This window comes from Helicoverpa zea, chromosome 24, assembly GCF_022581195.2.
Source record: "Helicoverpa zea isolate HzStark_Cry1AcR chromosome 24, ilHelZeax1.1, whole genome shotgun sequence".
NCBI classification, from domain to species: domain Eukaryota; kingdom Metazoa; phylum Arthropoda; class Insecta; order Lepidoptera; family Noctuidae; genus Helicoverpa; species Helicoverpa zea.
Window position 1 is genome coordinate 9,556,551 of NC_061475.1, and position 19,093 is coordinate 9,575,643.

A 19,093-nucleotide genomic window follows, 5' to 3' on the forward strand; every position below is an offset into this window, starting at 1 on the left:
AGGCTCTCGTTGGGCGGCTGGATCAAGGGACTGATTCAGAAGGCAGTACTCCTTGATACGGCACGTATTGTGAGGAGGTTTCTGTCTCTGGGACCCTAACCACCGGTACCTTGGACCCTGTGCCCGATATCGGTGGCAACCTATTTTTAAACGGTTTTATTTAGCTCACCCAGTTTGTTTTATTCATTCTTGGGTCAAATTTAGTAATTCAAATTTCACCCTCTTCCTGTCAACCGATTAATCTGAAATTTTGTATACACCTTTAATTCCGATGACAATACAATATAGTAATATCAATAACATTGTAAATCCAATATGGCCGCCGGCACAAAATGGCGGATAACGTAGATTTTATCAATCCCATCAATATGGGTATCAAATGAAAGGGCTCAACAAGCAGAATACAATATACTATAAAAAATTGAAATCCAAGATGGCGGCCGCTACAAAATGGCGGATAACGTACGTTTTATCAATCCCATCAATATGGGTATCAAATGAAAGTTCTCAACCAGTAGAATACAATGTACTATATAAAATTAAAATCCAAGATGGCGGCCTCTACAAAATGGCGGATAACTTAGGTTTTATCAATCCCATCAACATGGGTATCAAATGAAAGGTCTCAACAAGTAGAATACAATTTACTATGCAAAATTGAAATCTAAGATGGCGGATAACGTAGGTTTTATCAATCCCATCAATATGGGTATCAAATAAAAGGGCTCAACAAGCAGAATACAATATACTATAAAAAATTGAAATCCAAGATGGCGGCCGCTACAAAATGGCGGATAACGTAGGTTTTATCAATCCCATCAATATGGGTATCAAATGAAAGTTCTCAACCAGTAGAATACAATGTACTATATAAAATTAAAATCCAAGATGGCGGCCTCTACAAAATGGCGGATAACTTAGGTTCATTTGATACCCATGTTGATGGGTCTCAACAAGTAGAATACAATTTACTATGCAAAATTGAAATCTAAGATGGCCGCCGCTACCAAATGGCTGATAACAATTTTTTATCAATCCCACCAATATGGGTATCAAATGAAAGGGCTTCACAAGTAGAAAACTGTCAGTAACTCCAGCGGGGCCCAACAGGGCCAAGGCCTGCCTGGGCTGCGAGATTGTTTGAAAGAGTTACCGCGGCCCTGGTACATAAAAGGCCTACGACGGAACAAAACGGTTCTTAGTCAAGAGTCTGGCAGTCCCTCACCACAGCAGGAGAGGTCATGTGATGATTTTTGGGGTCGTTAAAAAAAAAAGTACCTGGAAGGGCTATGTATTGAGGAATTAGATTGTAATAAATTATCAGGTAAGAGACCGTGTAATAATGATGCACTAAATGAATTAGATAGAATGAGGAATATTCGGTAGGCATTTTCATTAAATACTAAAAACTAGAAAATAAAAAATCGGTAAAAAAACTTTTAAGTTAAACGGTTTTATCTTATGTGCACTGAAAACTAGAAAATAAAAAAATAGTTACTTACCTGTCAACCTACGTAGGTGGTCTTGGTCATATTAGACTAAAATAAAAACGTGGGGCCCCTCTGAAATCCTACCTATGGCAAAGCATATCTTTATACTTTGGTAGATCATGAGCTCGGCGTTCGCTGGTGAAGCCGCTACGGCTGATTTATTGATTGTCAAAATCTCCAGTTACGATTATAGTAAGTCGATGCAATCCACACCTATTATACCTCTAGAAGAAAGTACTACAGCAACAGTTAATGGGCCCCACGTTTTTATTTTAGTCTAATATGACCAAGACCACCTACGTAGGTTGACAGGTAAGTAACTATTTTTTTATTTTCTAGTTTTCAGTGCACATAAGATAAAACCGTTTAACTTAAAAGTTTTTTATATTTTTAAATGTTTTTTATTTTTATAGTTAATATTTAAAAATGTAAATTATATGTTCTAAATAAATAAATGAATATAAGCAAATATTGGTTATGTACAAGTGGAGAGTTTTTATTTATTTTTCCTCGAATCCGACTGTATCCCACTCCTGGGTAGATGTCATATGTGGTGATATATCAATTTGTTCTAGAGATGAACATAAAATTCTGTTTGATTTTGAACAGTTAATGCCCCACTGGATTGCACCTAAATAAATGTGTTCTTTAGTGGCGTGTATGTAACGTACATTACCCTGTAAATATGCAATAAACTTAGCATCTGATCAATATCTTCAGGTCATTTTAAAACAAAATTCTTGAATCCTCACGAGGTGCCTCGATTGATGACAAAACACCTTTTCAAGCAATACCTAATAGGAATTATCCGTTCGTCACGTTATAATAACAATTGAAGGAGTAGGCATCTTAGAACAAGGAAAACTATAACTAACAAGGAACGGGTCTCCCAGCCGCATGGGAAACCCATTCCCATGCGTAGATTAGCGAACTATGTACGGGATGACTATATTCTGAGTCGTAGTACACAATAGATTTAACATAATTTCCTCAACTAATGATCAGAAGGGCTACAGAGTGTAAGGTGATGTTAGTCAATTTATTGGATGAGACTTTCACATACATTGACATATCTACGAAGCTTAGGGCCAGCACATCATACTGTGTGTTTTGCGTTCTTGTACATTAATGCATCGTTTTCACATAGGTTTTCATTTTCATGCGGCGTATTTATACAACGACTCAAAGCTGATGAGATATTTATTTTTACTGAATTTTTGTTTATTTCAGAAAGCCGGGCTTTGTTTCACACTATGGGTTAGTTGTGGCAGCTCACGGGATTTGATACGCTCGCTTACGTAGCTATGGACATTTTTGTCAGCGTTAGTAATTTAATCATTCCTCTTGAAAGGATGGGCTCTTACATTGAATTGTTATTGGCTTTGTTCTTGTTGGTAATAAATTCTAATTATTAGTCATCATCATCATCATGACATTGACGATCATATTATCATGTTCCAACTCATCGGGTTTTTTTCTTCATTTCTGGAATATTAGCCAGTGGTTGGGTTTTATTGGGAGATGACATGACATTTTTTTTTCACTTCAAAATACGTTAGAAACAGTAGATACCTTTAAATACAAATTGAGACAATCAAGGACTAAAAGGAAAGTATATTGAAATAAAAAAAATCGGCAAATATGTTTTATGTATTTTATTTATTTTTAAAAACATCTAATAATCTTCTTCAATACAATGATGATACAAAATGCAATGTCTTCACACTTTCATCTTTGAGCTACAGTCTTTACAAAATATCATTCTCCACTTACATCCTAACAAAAAACTTGTCATCCAAATCTCTTTATTTACACTTCTGATAGTCCAAGGGGAACAGCTCCTCCCACACTCGGAACCTGTCCTCGAAGAGTTTCTCCCTGACCGCGAAGGGAGCATCTATTCGGAGGTACTTTCTATCAGAAGGCTTGTACTGAGGCCATGAGAGACCGGCCAGTTCCGGAGTGTCGGGTTTCGGGTTCGGGTCGCTAGAAGTTAAGAACAAAGTTGGTTTAGTTGCAATAGTGGTAAAATTGATGGAAGTAAGATTTTTACTTGTGTTGATTTTGGTGATTTGGTGGTTTCTACAATAGTCAGACATTGATCAAACATAAAGGCGAGATTCAAAACACAAATATGTTCATTTTGATCGACTCGTTTTAGCCAACAATAACAAATTGGGAGAGAACATTTTTAAATAGTCTGTTTTTGCGCAATCACATTATAGATAGAAGTAAACTCAAATAGGAACTTCTCCAAAAATCTTATCCTGCTTTAAAATGTAGGAACATTTGAGAAGTTGATTCGTCAAATCGATGTTCCAATAACTCCATGAAACTTACCCATATCTCGCGAAGTTGTAGACGAGAGCAGTCATCTTGTCGACCATGAGCGAGTCGTTGGTGTCAGCCGGCGGGATGGACGGGAAGTTGTAGCTCACGTTGAACAGGTACAGCAGGTCGTCGTGGTGAGCAGCCGCTGGTGAACAGTAGTGAAGGTCATGAGATGATGGTGGATATATATGGCTCACTAACCAACATACGAGAACATACATGTCAAACGTACATACGAGGTACCGAACACGAAGCTAATATCTAGGGGGTTTCAATAAAATAAGGTTATCACATATACTTTATGTTTCCCAGGGTCCCACACGAGTTCCGAGGGAATTCTTCATGCACCTAAATTAATAGCCTATAGCCTTCTTGATAAATGAGCTAAGTAACGAACATAAGGAAAATTTTCAAATCAGTCCTGTAGTACGTATTGATTCAGATTATTGTCTGTAACCCTGTACTGCACTGTACAGAAAGTAAAATACATAACCACTTGTCTTACCGACGGGTTTCTTGGTGTCAGGGTCGACGTAGTGGCTGCTGTTGCCGATGTACCCGAACTCGTAGTAGTACAGCGGTTGCCGCGAGTGACGAGACATCAGGTTCACTAGTCTAAAGGGGACAAAAACGTCAGCTTTAGGACTCTTGTAATATCTGCAGGTTAAATGTAAATAACTAGCGATCCCGTGCGAAGCCGGGGCGGGACAAAGACAAAGACATTTAGTACGTAATTTTGTTTTATACTATGTAGTGATTTCTTGTTACCTGTGAGCTCCAAATCCAATAATAGCATCAGAATACAGTTTCCCGAAGCCGTCCCCAGTAGCAGTATCGTTGGCTATATCCTTGCCTCCCAGGTAGGCCTGCTTCAGCCTGTTGGCGGCAGTGGTGGCCGTGGCGTTGTCTCCGGACAGATAGAGCGCCACGCGCGCCTTGCCAGGCCAGTCCGCGCGCCACGACTCGAAGGCGGACGGGTTGCGGAGAACGTCTGGAATGAGGTGGGTGGTAAGCATTGTGGCATAGGTACAAGAGTGAAAACAGGGCAGAGTTTTTTTGTGGCTAGAATAGGGGTTTATTTAACCAGGAAGTGCAATAGGTAATACCGTCAGTCTCTGAGACGGAATTAGAACAAATATTTCTATTGAGGTTTGGCAAAACGATTTGGCCTTAATCTATACCTAATATTATAAAGCTGAAGAGTTTGTTTGTTTGTTTGTTTGAACGCGCTAATCTCAGGAACTACTGGTCCGATTTGAAAATTTCTTTCAGTGTTAGATAGCCCATTTATCGAGGAAGGCTATAGACTACTTTTTATCCCGGTACGGGAAGAAATTCCCACGGGATGCGGGTGAAACCGCTGGCAGAAGCTAGTCTCGAATACAAACTCAATATCAGAATTTCAACTCGACTCTTCAGTTCCATCTTAGATTAGCATTTGTTGCACAACTCCTGAATTATGTAAACGAAGATGTGCAAATGTAATTTTTTACACATCAAGTATATTTTTATCGCGAATATTTATCACCATGTCTTACCAAGAGCCTTCCAGAAGAACTCGTCCTGCGTCTGGCTGATGATGTAGGGCACCTGCGCCAGGTCAGCGCTACAGAGCGCGTCCAGTGGCTGTCGCGGCAGGAACATCTCCTGGCCGAAGTCCTGCTCGTGGATCGGCACCCACAGCAGCACCGGGTCGTAGCCGAAGTCCTGGACAAGCATAAAAGTAATCTTATGGTTAACACTTTTCAGTCAATTCACTACATTTGAGGAAGCAGAGGAATTTTCAATGTAAACTTTTTGTATCAACAGAACGGAATTTTAGGTCAAGACATGTTGTCTCATAACTTATATCGTCCCTAAGTAGGATGTATCTAGTTAGACAAGAGGCTCTATCATCGTGTAACTTCGCATCCTATACACAAACATTTTTTTTCTCTGCATCTTCTGAAATGTTTCTTAAACTTTTCATAATTGTGATCATCAGCTTTAGCTTTCTTAATATTTTATCTACACTAACTATTTTAGTTTTCTTAACTATTTTATATACTTAGTCATCTATCTATAGCACTATTATAAGTTCTTTCAAAGTTAAAACTTCACACATCGACCAGTACTTACAAACATCTTATCAAGCGAGTCCCCGATCTCCTTGCTACTCTTAGTCTTGAGGCAGTCGACGATGGCGCGCGAGGAGTCAGTGGGACAGCTGAGCAGACGCGCCTGTCGCTCCGCCAGGTGGCGCTGGTGACGAGGGATCTCGATTTGAGAGATGGGGGAGCCGCTCATTGACATCGCGCGGTGGAACAGACCTGGATTAAGAGTAATATGAAATCCATTTCAAGACTTTTTATTGAAGATTAAGTAGGTACATATAGCTAATATAGGTAACTAATCCCACAGTCGGAATAGCAGTGGCTATCTGGACAGATAATAACGAAGAAGATCTGCGTTCTACTATTCAAATCTGAATTTATGGAATAATTAACTTACTTATCGTAGGTATTTAGTTATTTATTTTGTTTCGTTACTAATAATAAAGGAAGGTAATTAAAGTTTACTCAATAACAATAGGTAGCGTAAGCCACAAAACAAAGCGTCTACAAATTCAAAGTAACCAATATAATTGGAGAAATTGATATTTTTGTCGAATAGCGATATCGTAATCGCATGAAATTGTTTGTGATAAGTTTGATAACAGCACGCAGACTTAGTACTATGCTTGTAGTGCAAAAATTTGCCATTTACTAACAAGTCTTCGGTAGTATAGTGGTCAGTATCCCCGCCTGTCACGCGGGAGACCGGGGTTCGATTCCCCGCCGGAGAGAATCTTTTTCCATTTTATTACTTCGATTTTTCAATTTTTCATACACCAGTACTAATTTTATTAATTTATCCTTTCTGGAAGCAAGATATAACCTGCTATTTATTTACTAAATATTTTCGGAGCTGAATTATTTAACACTAGAAAAAAGATACCATGAAACCTAAGACATACAATTAGGTATTTATCTTCAGAATTGAGGACACTATACAATTAAACTATTTCAGAAACTAATTATAATTAATAATACATAGGTAGGTATGTGATTATTTTAAACATTTTTTTCCCTCAAACCTGTGTTTCTACCCACCTCTAGACATGGGCGAGATCATATGCAGCATGACGCTGAAGGAGCCCGCACTGTACCCCGCGATGGTGACGAGCTCGGGGTCTCCGCCGAACGCCGCGATGTTCCTCTGCACCCACTTCAGCGCCGCCACCTGGTCCTTGAAGCCGTTATTACCGGGAGCGAGAGCGTCGCCCGTGCTCAGGAAACCTGGGGGAGAAAGTGTGGTAGAAGTGTTAGGACTTCTTAACACTTATGAGCGCCTGGTACTTTCGTTTATGAGGGCACGGGATTTACGGAAAATATTTGAAACTATTTTGAACATTAAGGGCTAGTTTAGGGACAACATAAACGTCCGTTATTGTTTAGTCATCTATTTAATATTAAATTTTTATAAAAGTGAAAATTAATTGAAAAATAGGGCTTTTTACCACGTTGGGAGTTCGATTTCTATCTCATATCAAACTGAAATCTGAGAGTACTGACCGAGTGATCCTAGACGGTAGTTGATGGTGACGAGCACGAGGTCGCGGTCCAGCAGATGCTCGGGCCCCGCCACGTCGCTGCGCCCCGACACCGAGTAGAAGCCGCCCGCGTGCATGAACACCAGCACCGGCAGCTTCTTGCTGTACCACCCAACAGTTCACATTAGCCACAGATACAACACACACTAGTTGATGGTGACGAGCACGAGGTCGCGGTCCAGCAGATGCTCGGGCCCCGCCACGTCGCTGCACCCCGACACCGAGTAGAAGCCGCCCGTAGCAAAACTATTCCACTCATCATAGTTGGAAAAAAAAGTGCAGTAACAGCAGGAGGATGATGGTCGGACAAACTTATTTATAAATGTGAACTTACGCATTTCCCTCAGTCGGCGTGTAGACGTTGAGTCGCAGACAGTCCTCGTGCACGGGATAGTTGTTGTAGACGGGCTGTGGGCACGCAGGGCCCTCCTGTCGCGCGTCCACTTTCGAAGTGTAGTTCGTGATCGGTTTCGGAGGCTGAAGGAGAATAGCCGCGAGGAGATATGAAATGAAAATCTTTATTTGCAGAGACATGGTAAATACAAAAGGTGGTACAACAAAATAAATCTCTTAGCATATATGCTAAGAGACTTCACTACTTGCTAAGAGACTGTTTATTTATATCTCACTCGCTAAAACTAAAAAGCATCAAAAAATCTACGCTTCTCGTGACCAAAAGGCTGGATCAGACACAGGACCGTTATGGTACTAATTTCAGGCGAATGCCATGTTTAAACAAGCTGTCAGTGAAGCCGCCTGGTCTCGAAACTACTTTACGTATTCCTTATAAAGGTCTCCTATTTTTCCGAAACGGAAACTTACCTACCTAACTAATTAATATTCATTGCTTTCTTGTTAGTTTATCCAGTATTGTAAATAAGAGGAAACTTCGCGAATATTACCTGGAACCGGAGCTCCCCAACAGGCGGCTCAGCATATCGTATCCCCCGGTACGCCTGGAAGCGTCTGCCGCGCCGTGACGTCATCCACGAGCCCAGGAACTCACCAGACACGCTGCGCACCATCGGATCTGGTGACGCTGGGCTCGTGCCTATGAAACATTTTTGCTTCTGTTAGGTACATGGAGTTTCTTTTTCTAACGCTGTTTCTCGAAAATTTTAATAAGAAGTGTTTTTTGTTTTTGTTTTTTGTTTTGTATAATTTTCTACTTTCAAATTCTATCATTATTTAGCGTATGTTGGTTAACCTGTAATTGGCGACTGTGTAAGTCCTAGTACCTAATAACAGAAATTGTACTTTAAGCTTAATCTACACAGAAGCTGTTGGTAAACCCTTTAATAAATAAATAAAAAATATAAAATTAATCAGGCCCTTGGCAATATGTAACTAGACGTTAAAATAAGTTTTTTCCATAACTCGATTTGAATTAAGTTAGAGATAATTCAGGGATTAATAAACAGGGCAACTCATTTTTATAAGTTCATCAATTTGCCATAATAATCGTCATCATCAGCCTTCTTTGTCGTCGAATTTAAATAAGTTTTTCTCATAGAACCCTCACCCGCTCCATGCTGATGATCATGCACGTGATGATGATGCGCTGCGCCCGCGCACACAGCCGCGACACTCAGCAACGCGACACACAACATGATGGCGGCGACAGCACCGCGACACTGCCGCTGACACGTCTGACACACGCCTTATATTCACACTCAGGGAAACACTACAGGACTATTCTGCTCTATTTTTCTTAGTATGTACTTAGTATGTTTTTTTTTGCAATTTTCCTCGTGTAGCTAAATCCTTGCAAGTACATGGAGGTTAATCGCTGCTTGCTGTCGTACACAGAGGTTTTTGTCGTCGTTAAGTTAGCCCCTAAATATGAGCTTTACTGAAAACTATACAACGATACCTAGTACTTCTATACGATAAAGTGAAGTGTAACAAAATCACAGGAAAACACTATTTGTATTGTGTAATGTGCAGACAAAAACAAAACATAGCAAAGAAAGGCTCGCTGTGTGTCAGTAGTGCGACACATTACAAGCTAATCTTAGAAACATTATGTATTGTTTGTTTACTATAGTGTATTAACGCTAGATATCGATTATTATCGATAGAGGAAATGTTGGGAAATCGCAAGAAAATAAGGAAAATAACAAACATTTCTTCGTGGTTTAATTAATGATGATCATTATGTACTTAGTTGTTCTTTTCGAACTACATATTTTCTTTCTGAAAAGCAAGAACTTTTCTACGTGCAGTAGTTTTAAACAACACAATTTAATTCAATGGTGACACTAATAAAGACCTTGCTTCTACCAAAAATGTAATTAATAGATATGAATGACTTTAACGAGATTGTAGGAACGGTGCCAAGAATTCGTAGCTCAATAATACTAACATGTTTATAAACAAAGCTATGACTGTATCTGCGTATAAGGAAAACGCCTGTGTGGGAATTCCCGGACTCAATGGAGAGAACTCTATAAGTAGGTACATTAGCTATATCTTTATGTGTAGACTGTATCCTTCCTTGTGAATGACAAGTAAAATGTTCTGACGCATAACAGTGGGTCGCGTGTCCAAGGATTAAGTGTAATCATTGCTCTCATTGCACGCAATACCTTGTTTACATGGTCCTAATTTATAATATTTTACTTATAATTTAGAACTTTCTTCTTCATGTTTTATAGAAATAATTGGCATAATGCTGTCACCACCCTTCGTTTTACCCTAAAGTATGCTGGAGGAAGGCTGTCTTCCCAAGTTCGTCAGTTTTCGCAGTTTTCAGTTACCCGTATCCAGTGTTTCCAGCTACATTGGCGAGATCGTCCGTTCATCTAGTGTGGTGCCTGCCCACTCTGTCACCACTCACTTCGTCGAAATTCGTATTGTCGTCGACTGTTCTCCGAAAATAGAGTATATGTATTTACATCTATTGATATGACTGTTCTTGGAACACATAATACATAATTATGAATGCTAATCTTATTTATTAGAAACATGGTTTAGAACGTAATAACAATTTTAAAGTTTATAAAAACATTTTATTTTGCTCTATGCTATAAATTAGTACTTTCCTTTCAGGTAAAAGTAACGTTCAGTTAGAGTCGGGATGAAGTAGTTTACAGCATGGAGCATTCGATAGGAATTTTTTTGCTTCCATCAATTCATCACGGTCCTGGGTTGTCCGACTACGGAAGTGGGCATCTTTCAAATCTTTCCATCTCTGATTGTTGCCAAAAGGCATATTTTTTCGAATCAAGAAAGAATAAAATATCTTCATCCCGGAAGCGCTTACACTTTGTCGTAATTAATTCTATTGAATCAAATTAAATGCTTTGTTTTCATCGCAATCAATAATTTTGTTGTTTTTGTCGCAATTTTCATTGTTTATGTTTTTATGAAATGTACTTAGCGCAAATTAGTGATTAATTGCAGATTAGCTCGTCGTGTGTCAGATAAGTAGGCAAGTGTCTAGTGGCGGATCTATCGTAGTGGGCGCCGTTGTGCACATGACTATAAACTTATGTACCTACTACTGTATCTACCTAATTTTGTAAATGAACTTTTCTTTATAGGTATATTGAGAATTTGAGATTGACAGCTTGATGATTCACCTATTCAAATTAAGGACGTGAAAACAATCCCTTGTAAACTCCCTTATATAAATCCTTATGTTACTATCCTTACTTGCTTCCTTTGTGTACGCACTTATACACAAAGGCTCTCTTATGCACTCTTATGTACTATCCCCATGTAGATTATTTCAATAAAATTATGTCATCCATAATGTAACAAGAAAGAGATGTAGGTATCACAATCTAAACATTTTGCATGTCCTACAGTCTTGCCGCGCACAAGCAAATAAGTAGGTATTCAAAGAACCTTCTTGATATTCATGTTCCAAGAAGGTTACTGTCAACTAGTTACTTATGCATTTCCATATTCTAGAGCATCTATGTAGATACCTAAATGATAAGTATTAATCAGTTAACTTACAAACATACTTCACAGAAAGCAGATAAACCTAAAAAGATGATAATATCCGCAATACAAGATGAAATGATTGCAAATCAAATAAGGTGTAAAGATAGCAACATATTAATATCGGCTAGCGTATCGTTAGGAAAGCTAGTTTTTCTTTAGTTCCATCTAGTTGTGTTGACGAGCGCTGGCCTACAACCACCTCCATTCACTGATCTACTACATTTGTACTCGTCAGCGCGATCAGCATTACATAGAGCTGTTATTAACATAGTGAATGTAATTTAAGTGTGTTCTTAAAAAAATAATTCTTCTACATATAACATATCTAGAAATATGGGAATATTGAGGTGGACTCAGTATGCGTCCTTGAGGAATCCCTTTTATATACAAATAATGCTCCTGTCTAGGTCAATGACAATGAATTACATATCGTTTTTTAAAGAATTATGATGATTTTGATCGATGTATACAAATGAATTGTAAGTTTGGAACCTAGCAATAAACTACATTGCTTATGTGAACTGTATCAATTGCCTATCCTGTTAAGAGGTCACTACTACAAGGTGCAAAGCCCGCCTACTTTGTAATACGAGTGTGTTTCACAGCTCTAGGTGGTGTCCTCTCTCCAAGCAGTTTCAATTTCCCGTTTGTGGCGTGTCCCGCTAGCAGCCGCCGCAGTGTACACTTCCGAACGTACCGGCCTGACGCCATCGCGCCTACCAACAAAAAAAATATTTAAAAAGTTACGCCGACCGCGCTCGCGACATTTATAACTGGAAAGTCGATAGAATTTTTTTTAATTCAAAAGAGAAGAACTATCTTTTTAATAATAAATATAAATGTTCAGGTGAACTGTGCTACTTTCGAAGTGTTGTGATTTATCATTTTAACGGTTCCCGTGTTTAATATGGCACGACATTCGCTAATATTTTTGGTAAGTCCTATAATTTTTTTATTTATTATTGAGAAATAGCCCATACCCTAATTAAAAAATATATATTCTGAAAACCTAAATAATGCATATAAATTTTAATTTTTTTTTTAATCAAAACGTTGTTGGCGCTGATTTTACGGATGTAGTTTGTGTAAGTTAAAACTCCCATAGTATCACTATGGGAGTTTTCAAGCAATAATTCCATCGCAAGTAAGTAATTCAGAATTAATTTCAATAGTTAATGATTCTACGAAAGAAACTCAATAGAAATGAAAAATAATGCCATAAATATGTGCAGACGTAGTGTTGTGTGGTGCAGCGGTAGAAAGCGCCCGCGAGCTGCGGCGATTGCGGAGAAATTCTACGATTACAAAACTTGCAACGCAAATAAAATCGTTCCACATCTCGCAGCCATTGCTCAAATTGTCCACAATGCACGCTCTGCTGGTGAAGTTTCTCTATGATAGGCCAAAGTAGTTTAAATCCCTTCAATGATTATGATGTCGCTCTTGAGCTGAAAAGGCTAGATGGAGGGACTTCTGTAAGAGATATATCAGAAAACTGTAACAATGTAGAAGAGAAAGATTCAACAAAAACCATACTAGATGTTGCACTGTTTAAATGTAAGATTTACGTTAAGGACACTGAATAAGATTTTATTACTGATATATCAAAGTTCATAACAACGAATATATAAAACATACCTTTGACTTGAAATGGGGTTAATGTAGTAGACATTCTTTATAATGAAACTGATTTGCAGCAAGATCATAAACACGGTAATCAATAGTTATTGCTTGATCAAGCATTAATGGCTCTTGGAGCAGTTGATTACATAAACGGTAATTCGGTAACTGTAAAAGAACCATGTCATCCCACTTACATATATTGAAGAGCAGCGAGTTATGGTAATCGACACCAATTGACTCACTTAACACAAATTAATGTTGCTTCATAGTTCTTACTAAAGACTTATCAATCAAATGTGAAGTTATTTATCTTCTGACTGAGCTCGGTACTGGTCTGGATGTAGGCTTTTCTCAAGAGATTATATTGGAAAATTAGTAAATGCTTCTGCTAGTTCTTGACCATCATATTTGTTACATCCATGTATTGATATCTATAAAATATACACCACTGAAACGGTCGAACTAAATGGTAACACAGTCGTTGAAAGTTCACGGCCGTTTGTCAGCCCCAGACCTAAATACTGGAGCCTCGCTCCCGCCCACCGCGCGGAGCCAGCAACGGTAAATAACATAAACGTATGTAAATCAGCTGCTTGTTTTCGAGGACGTTACCAACACAGAAACAAACTTTCTCTCTTCAAGTGGTGCACTGCACTCATAACATATTGTGTTCACTTCCACTTTTTTGGAATCTTTTAATCTGAAAATAAGGTTAAGGTTTTTCCTGCAAGATTTGAAATAAATGAAGATCACATAACCAAATGTCCTAATTCTTTGAAACGCACGACTAATACTAGGTCTGTATCTTCTTTAGAGCTATTCTGCTTAAAGTCCATAACCAACAAGCTAATATCCTACTGCTCACAAGTTAGGAATCAAACTCATTGATTGAATCGATTCCGTTACTTTTGAATAGTTTCCGAGAATTGCCCTATAGTCCATAGGTAACACAATTAAATACATTGTCTCTGGGCCGACTTTGCTCTATAAACCCACTTGAATTGAGACGATTATTTTTGTTCATTGGTTCCGATTTGTAAGTTTTATTGTATGCAACAATTTTCTACGCACGCATGAGTACTTTTACTTCTTAGAAATGTCTGAAATAGGTAAGTGATCTCAATGACCGTTTTCTTTATTGTTTTTTCATAACAAATCGGAGAACCGTTAAAATGATTATTTGATTTGGATTTGGGAAACAAAAGCTCATTAACGTTAATTTAATGTGTCGTAAAATGTCATAGCGATCGATATATCGTTAAGCTGCCCACACGTTTGGAATTTCAGAGGATACACGAGTTCCGTTAAGCTTTCTCTGGTCTTTTATGGACAACTCCTAAACCGTTTACAAAGAATTAAGGCCACGTTAAACTGAGATTGAGTAAAAGGCCTCACCGAGGGTAAAAAACACAACACAAACGATATTTTTCTAAAATTAGTAGAACAGCAAATTAGGGGCAAGATGGCAATCTGGGTAGCAAGATGGGTAATCAAGATGTGTAAAGAATTTAGCGAAACAATTTAGCGTTACGATGGATTGAAAATGTGCGTACCTGCTAAATTATGTTCTATTTGTGAATGGTTCCATGTGAGAAATAGTGAGGCACGACAATGGCAGGTGTTAAGATGACACGCAATATGAGTTCAATGCCCGTGTCAATCGATATTACTGGAAAAGATGATGCTGCTGCTGTACCGAATAGTACTACTATAACAAGTAAGTTAGACAAAAATAAGGACGGTAAGTAAACTAATACAACTGAAATATTTATAGAACAGGTTGCATGATAAAGAGATGCAGTGAACAAATTGACTAGATATGAATTTGTACCAGCTCAATTTCGAAGCCTTAGTCACCTCATTTGAATCGATGAGTTCGACTGATAGGTTCCACACAAAGCCCTCATTCTAATCCGCGGTTGAAAGGCAACCTGTCTGCAGACTATTCGAGCACACACGACCCAAATACCAGTGACTAATTCCAAAAAACAAAACAGCTTTCTCCCTCATTAACTTAGTTGGTGAAACGAATGAGTTATTTAGTAAAACCTCTTAATTTTCCGGCTGTTGTCCATTCCGATCTGGTGTTATATCAGTCACCTGTCACGTGTGTATGTGTGTGTGCACTTTCTAATTGTGTGCATGTTTAATGAGGTGTGACGTCATCGTTAGCGAGAAGTCGTGACCTTCACCCAGTGGCCGGTGGGTCAATGTTCGTGCCTCGTTGGCGCGCGGACGCTCCTTTAGTTAACCATCTATACTGCATTCCTTTGTGTGAAGAGGCGGTTAGTTGCCAAAGTTTGGATTGATCATCGAAATTAAAGTCTTTCTTGTTTGTAGCTGTCTTTTTTTCATTTATTAAAATTGCCCTATATTCCTAACCATATGGGATTTCTGTCAGATTGTTTACATCAATTCACAACTCTACTAGCACAACATGGTGCTTCAATGTATCGTTTAACATAGTTATAATATTTAATGTCTAACAGTTATAAGGTTAACACACGAGTCGTTAGTAGGGCAGCGCCCGTGTGCCGTGCGCGCGCGCATTCCACAGGACTTGTTGATTTGAATCGAGAATGTGATCGCTCCTGATTCTTGATCGATGTCACTTATTACTGTTAGAAGCCTACTTTACGATCTCTTAAATGATGATATTTATCAATACATACTTAACTTGTAACATCCTGTTTGACTTCCGTTTTGAAATCGTCTCGGCTAAAAATATAAGCCCATAAATATAATATTATAACGACACAAACATTTGGGTTATTTTTATTTAACAATTTCGCTTTTTCAAGAGAAAGTAGAACTTTAACTGGCGCCGGCGCAGCCGTCATCTGGTTCAATGTTATAAAGAGTTATCTTGAGTCATAATGTGCAAGTTCATACGTTGAATATAAACATACTTACAATGATAATTCATTCATGTCAGATTAAATCTCAATTTCTGCTTAAGAACTGTCTCTTTCCTGTTCCTGTATTCTAACTAAGCCTTTAGGAAAATATACTTTTGGTCTAAGATCTGGCTCAACTTCTCCTATTTCTTTCTCCATTACTACCAATGAATTTTCGGGGCATCATTGCCGTCTTTAGGTGTCTCGAGAATCACCAGTCATGTTATGTTGCTCGTCGCCATGGAAACAGTTTGAATATAACCATCGATTGGACCTAATCATTAGTGACGTCAGAGGTCTGGTGCCGTTAGCGGAGACGCCTGACCTTCACCCAGTTGCAATGTGGGCCGGGTCGCTGACCGCTGAGGACATCACAGAATGTGGCGCCGAAGGGACACTCAACATAACTGTGTATGGAGTTACTCATCTTCTTTATAGGTACATAGGTAGATCAAGGTACACCAGAATAGCCTGCAATACCTATAGGATTTGGATTTTTATTCTAAAATCAGAAGGATCATATCCAAGAATATGAATATTATCATTAGCATCTGTTGGAACATTTTAATTGGAGTTTGAAAACCAGATTCAATTTAGTACAAGAGGTTTAAATCAAAAGCTTATTCTCTTCTTATACCAACGGCTTCTGCTTGCAGATACATACTCGCAAGTGCTCGCATAACTCTTTACCTATAGGTTGACTGGTCAAACTAACCTGCACTGTTTGTACAGGTGAAAGTAATAAACTCCAGTATGCAGCTGGTCTCTGCTGTCTATCAATCAATTGTCTTGTTCAGCCTCGGCGCCGGGGGCACTGTCTGATGTGACTGCATTTCTTCACACTCGTTTGACGTGCATTGAACTTTTAGATCCGTCTGCTTAGTGACCAAGAATTAAAATTCGATCGTGTAAAGGAAATGCGTGACCCAGATGGGTAAAAGTAGTTTCTTGTTTTATAGTTCCAAAGATATCTAAATGATAATTTCCTAGTAGGTATTTGGTATCAATAGTCGTTACTCCTTGTGCGTTTGATATCATCAAAAGGTTGTTATATTCTTGAGTAGCTACTGGTTTCAACATTACCTACTTGTGCTTTATAGTCAACTTGAATAGCCTGACAGCCCTACATTCACATGGGACATCGTCTAGTACTAACGGTGCTGTGAACCTTAGCATCATTAATAATATCCCGACTATCTGCTCATCAAAGCTGTAGTTAGCTTTGTGCAGTAATCACACATCTTAATAACGCGACATAACGCGTTACCTGCATAATAGCATATCGTGCACTAACGTGTGAATATTCACGGCTCACAATACTCGCTCATTACTAGCCGCGACTGTATCTTCGCCGGGCTGCTATTACTTGACACTATCTGCCTTGTACGGGCTTATTAACTCTGTAGCTACTCATTACTAATTAGCATCATCAACATCAGTAATGCTTGCAAACTTAATCAAGTTATCTGATATTCCCTGACATTTGACTCCTACTGAATTATTAGGAAAGATGATTGATTGATCTATTGTGTTGAGTTATTTATCTTTGCAACAAATTATGGTGTCACTGTTTCCTAGTCGTCTTAGAACCTGCTTTCTTACCGCAGTACCATACCTAATTCTATAAACTTCATCATCGATGGTTGTGTTACTTCAATTGAGTCAATTTGTTAGGTGAAAACATAAAGCCCAAGCCTCAGAGGTTAATTAGTTGATAGCTTTTCCGACACTGTTTCATCCGTATTATAATAGCGATGCTGTCTTTTAACAGTGTTATGTGGACATCGCATGTCTTCCACATTTTCACCAATTTCTGTAGGGTTCGTCAGTGGCCTTCATTATGAAGTACTATAGTAACATTCATCTAAAGTGCTTCAATAAAATGATGAAACAGTGTCGTAACATCCCAGTATCTCTTCTTGGAGGGTGTGGTGTGGATCCGGCTGTGCGCCCGCGTCGGTCGCGCTCTGCTTGCGGCGGTAACGGTACGCGGCGCGTGCGCCGTGCAGGGCGCACCCGGCCCGCTACTAACTGCTCATACTGACTTGTCAATAAACAGCTTTATTTGTCGTACATTCTCAATGAATGAATCTACTAAGTTAGATGACAATATTGTAGGTGAAGCAGATTTCACGTTTCCTGAGTATAAGCAGTTCTTTACAAGAGGGGTGGAAACTTGAAGACAAGTTGCTTAATTCGATTTTCTTTTAACTACGTGTCATAGTATTTGTTGTTTCTTTCTTGCTTGACTGCAACGTAGAACTATTAAATCCATGTTGTATGACATGTTCCGAGATGTACCTACAAATTGATCTTGGGTTTTGTCAGATCTGTCAGTCAAACCATCGTTATCACCGCTTGCCACTTATTATTTTCCTCAAGACGGCTCGTCACTTTCATCAGTGATGTGGCAGCCGCAGCCGGTGGCCAGTGTTCTGTGTTCCCTTTCATTCCATCTCGACGTGATATTATATTGTGACACACATTTTTTACTCTTCGCCACTAAATTGCACTTTCATGCGGTTGGCAGAGGTTTTTGTATCGCTTACTTTTTATTTTATTTTCATCATTTTGAGTGTATACTCTGTTTATGAGTGACTAATTGGTGCTTCCTACTTCTTACATCCATTTATCGATGGCAAGTTCAGAGTCAACTTACAATTTCTGTAGACATTCAGTGGTAACAATATTATAAATCGATTATAACGCAAACGCCTTTAGAATGACTTTATATCTGGACATTGGTTTAATTGGTATTCATTTATCATCATCATCTACCGAGCTTTTTGTGTTGGATGTTAACAAGTCCACCAAGCCTTGCTTAAAATCAAGACAGAAATTCGGACGACGGCGAAGCAGATGTTTCGCTAACGAGAACATTTAGTACATCAATCACAGAGCAATTTTTACGTGTTGTAACACAAACCACGGCTGGCAGGCCTCGCTAATGACAGCCACCCAAACACGACAGGTACGTGACAGCGTCATGCACTCAAATCTCAACCTTATTGCTCGGGAATAAGAACTAAGACAGTCCAAATTATGGCAGGTGAACATGAGGTCTCATTACCCAAAGATGACACAAATACCGGACACGGGAAAGTAGACTTTATTTCAATTTGGATAAGAGTTGTGGTTGATCCAGGGTACGTGTGGGTATGAGGCAA

General features: G+C 38.8%; 1 protein-coding gene and 1 non-coding gene across 2 annotated transcripts; one reads left to right on the forward strand and one right to left on the reverse strand.

Moving 5' to 3' along the window:
• Nucleotides 1-3,130: 3,130 nt before the first annotated feature.
• Nucleotides 3,131-9,113, reverse strand: LOC124642353 (juvenile hormone esterase-like). Its single transcript, XM_047180749.1, has 11 exons — nucleotides 8,975-9,113; nucleotides 8,355-8,503; nucleotides 7,787-7,929; nucleotides 7,415-7,554; nucleotides 6,953-7,138; nucleotides 5,940-6,130; nucleotides 5,360-5,528; nucleotides 4,590-4,812; nucleotides 4,327-4,436; nucleotides 3,831-3,966; nucleotides 3,131-3,476 (listed from the first exon to the last, which is right to left on the reverse strand). Exons 1-11 carry the CDS (start codon nucleotides 9,060-9,062, stop codon nucleotides 3,296-3,298), a joined length of 1,716 nt encoding a protein of 571 aa, XP_047036705.1. The 5' UTR covers nucleotides 9,063-9,113; the 3' UTR covers nucleotides 3,131-3,295.
• Nucleotides 6,574-6,645, forward strand: Trnad-guc. Its single transcript has one exon. It is a non-coding gene; the product is annotated as a tRNA-Asp (tRNA).
• Nucleotides 9,114-19,093: the final 9,980 nt, after the last annotated feature.

Bases quoted from the DNA above. Each gene is read 5' to 3' on its own strand.
- LOC124642353 (XM_047180749.1), bottom strand. From the start codon at position 9,062: ATGTTGTGTGTCGCGTTGCTGAGTGTCGCGGCTGTGTGCGCGGGCGCA. The intron at 8,504-8,974 runs GTGAGGGTTCTA...AATGTTTCATAG, and splicing joins TGATCATCAGCATGGAGCGG to GCACGAGCCCAGCGTCACCA. The intron at 7,555-7,786 runs GTAAGTTCACAT...TGGGTGGTACAG, and splicing joins ACGCCGACTGAGGGAAATGC to CAAGAAGCTGCCGGTGCTGG.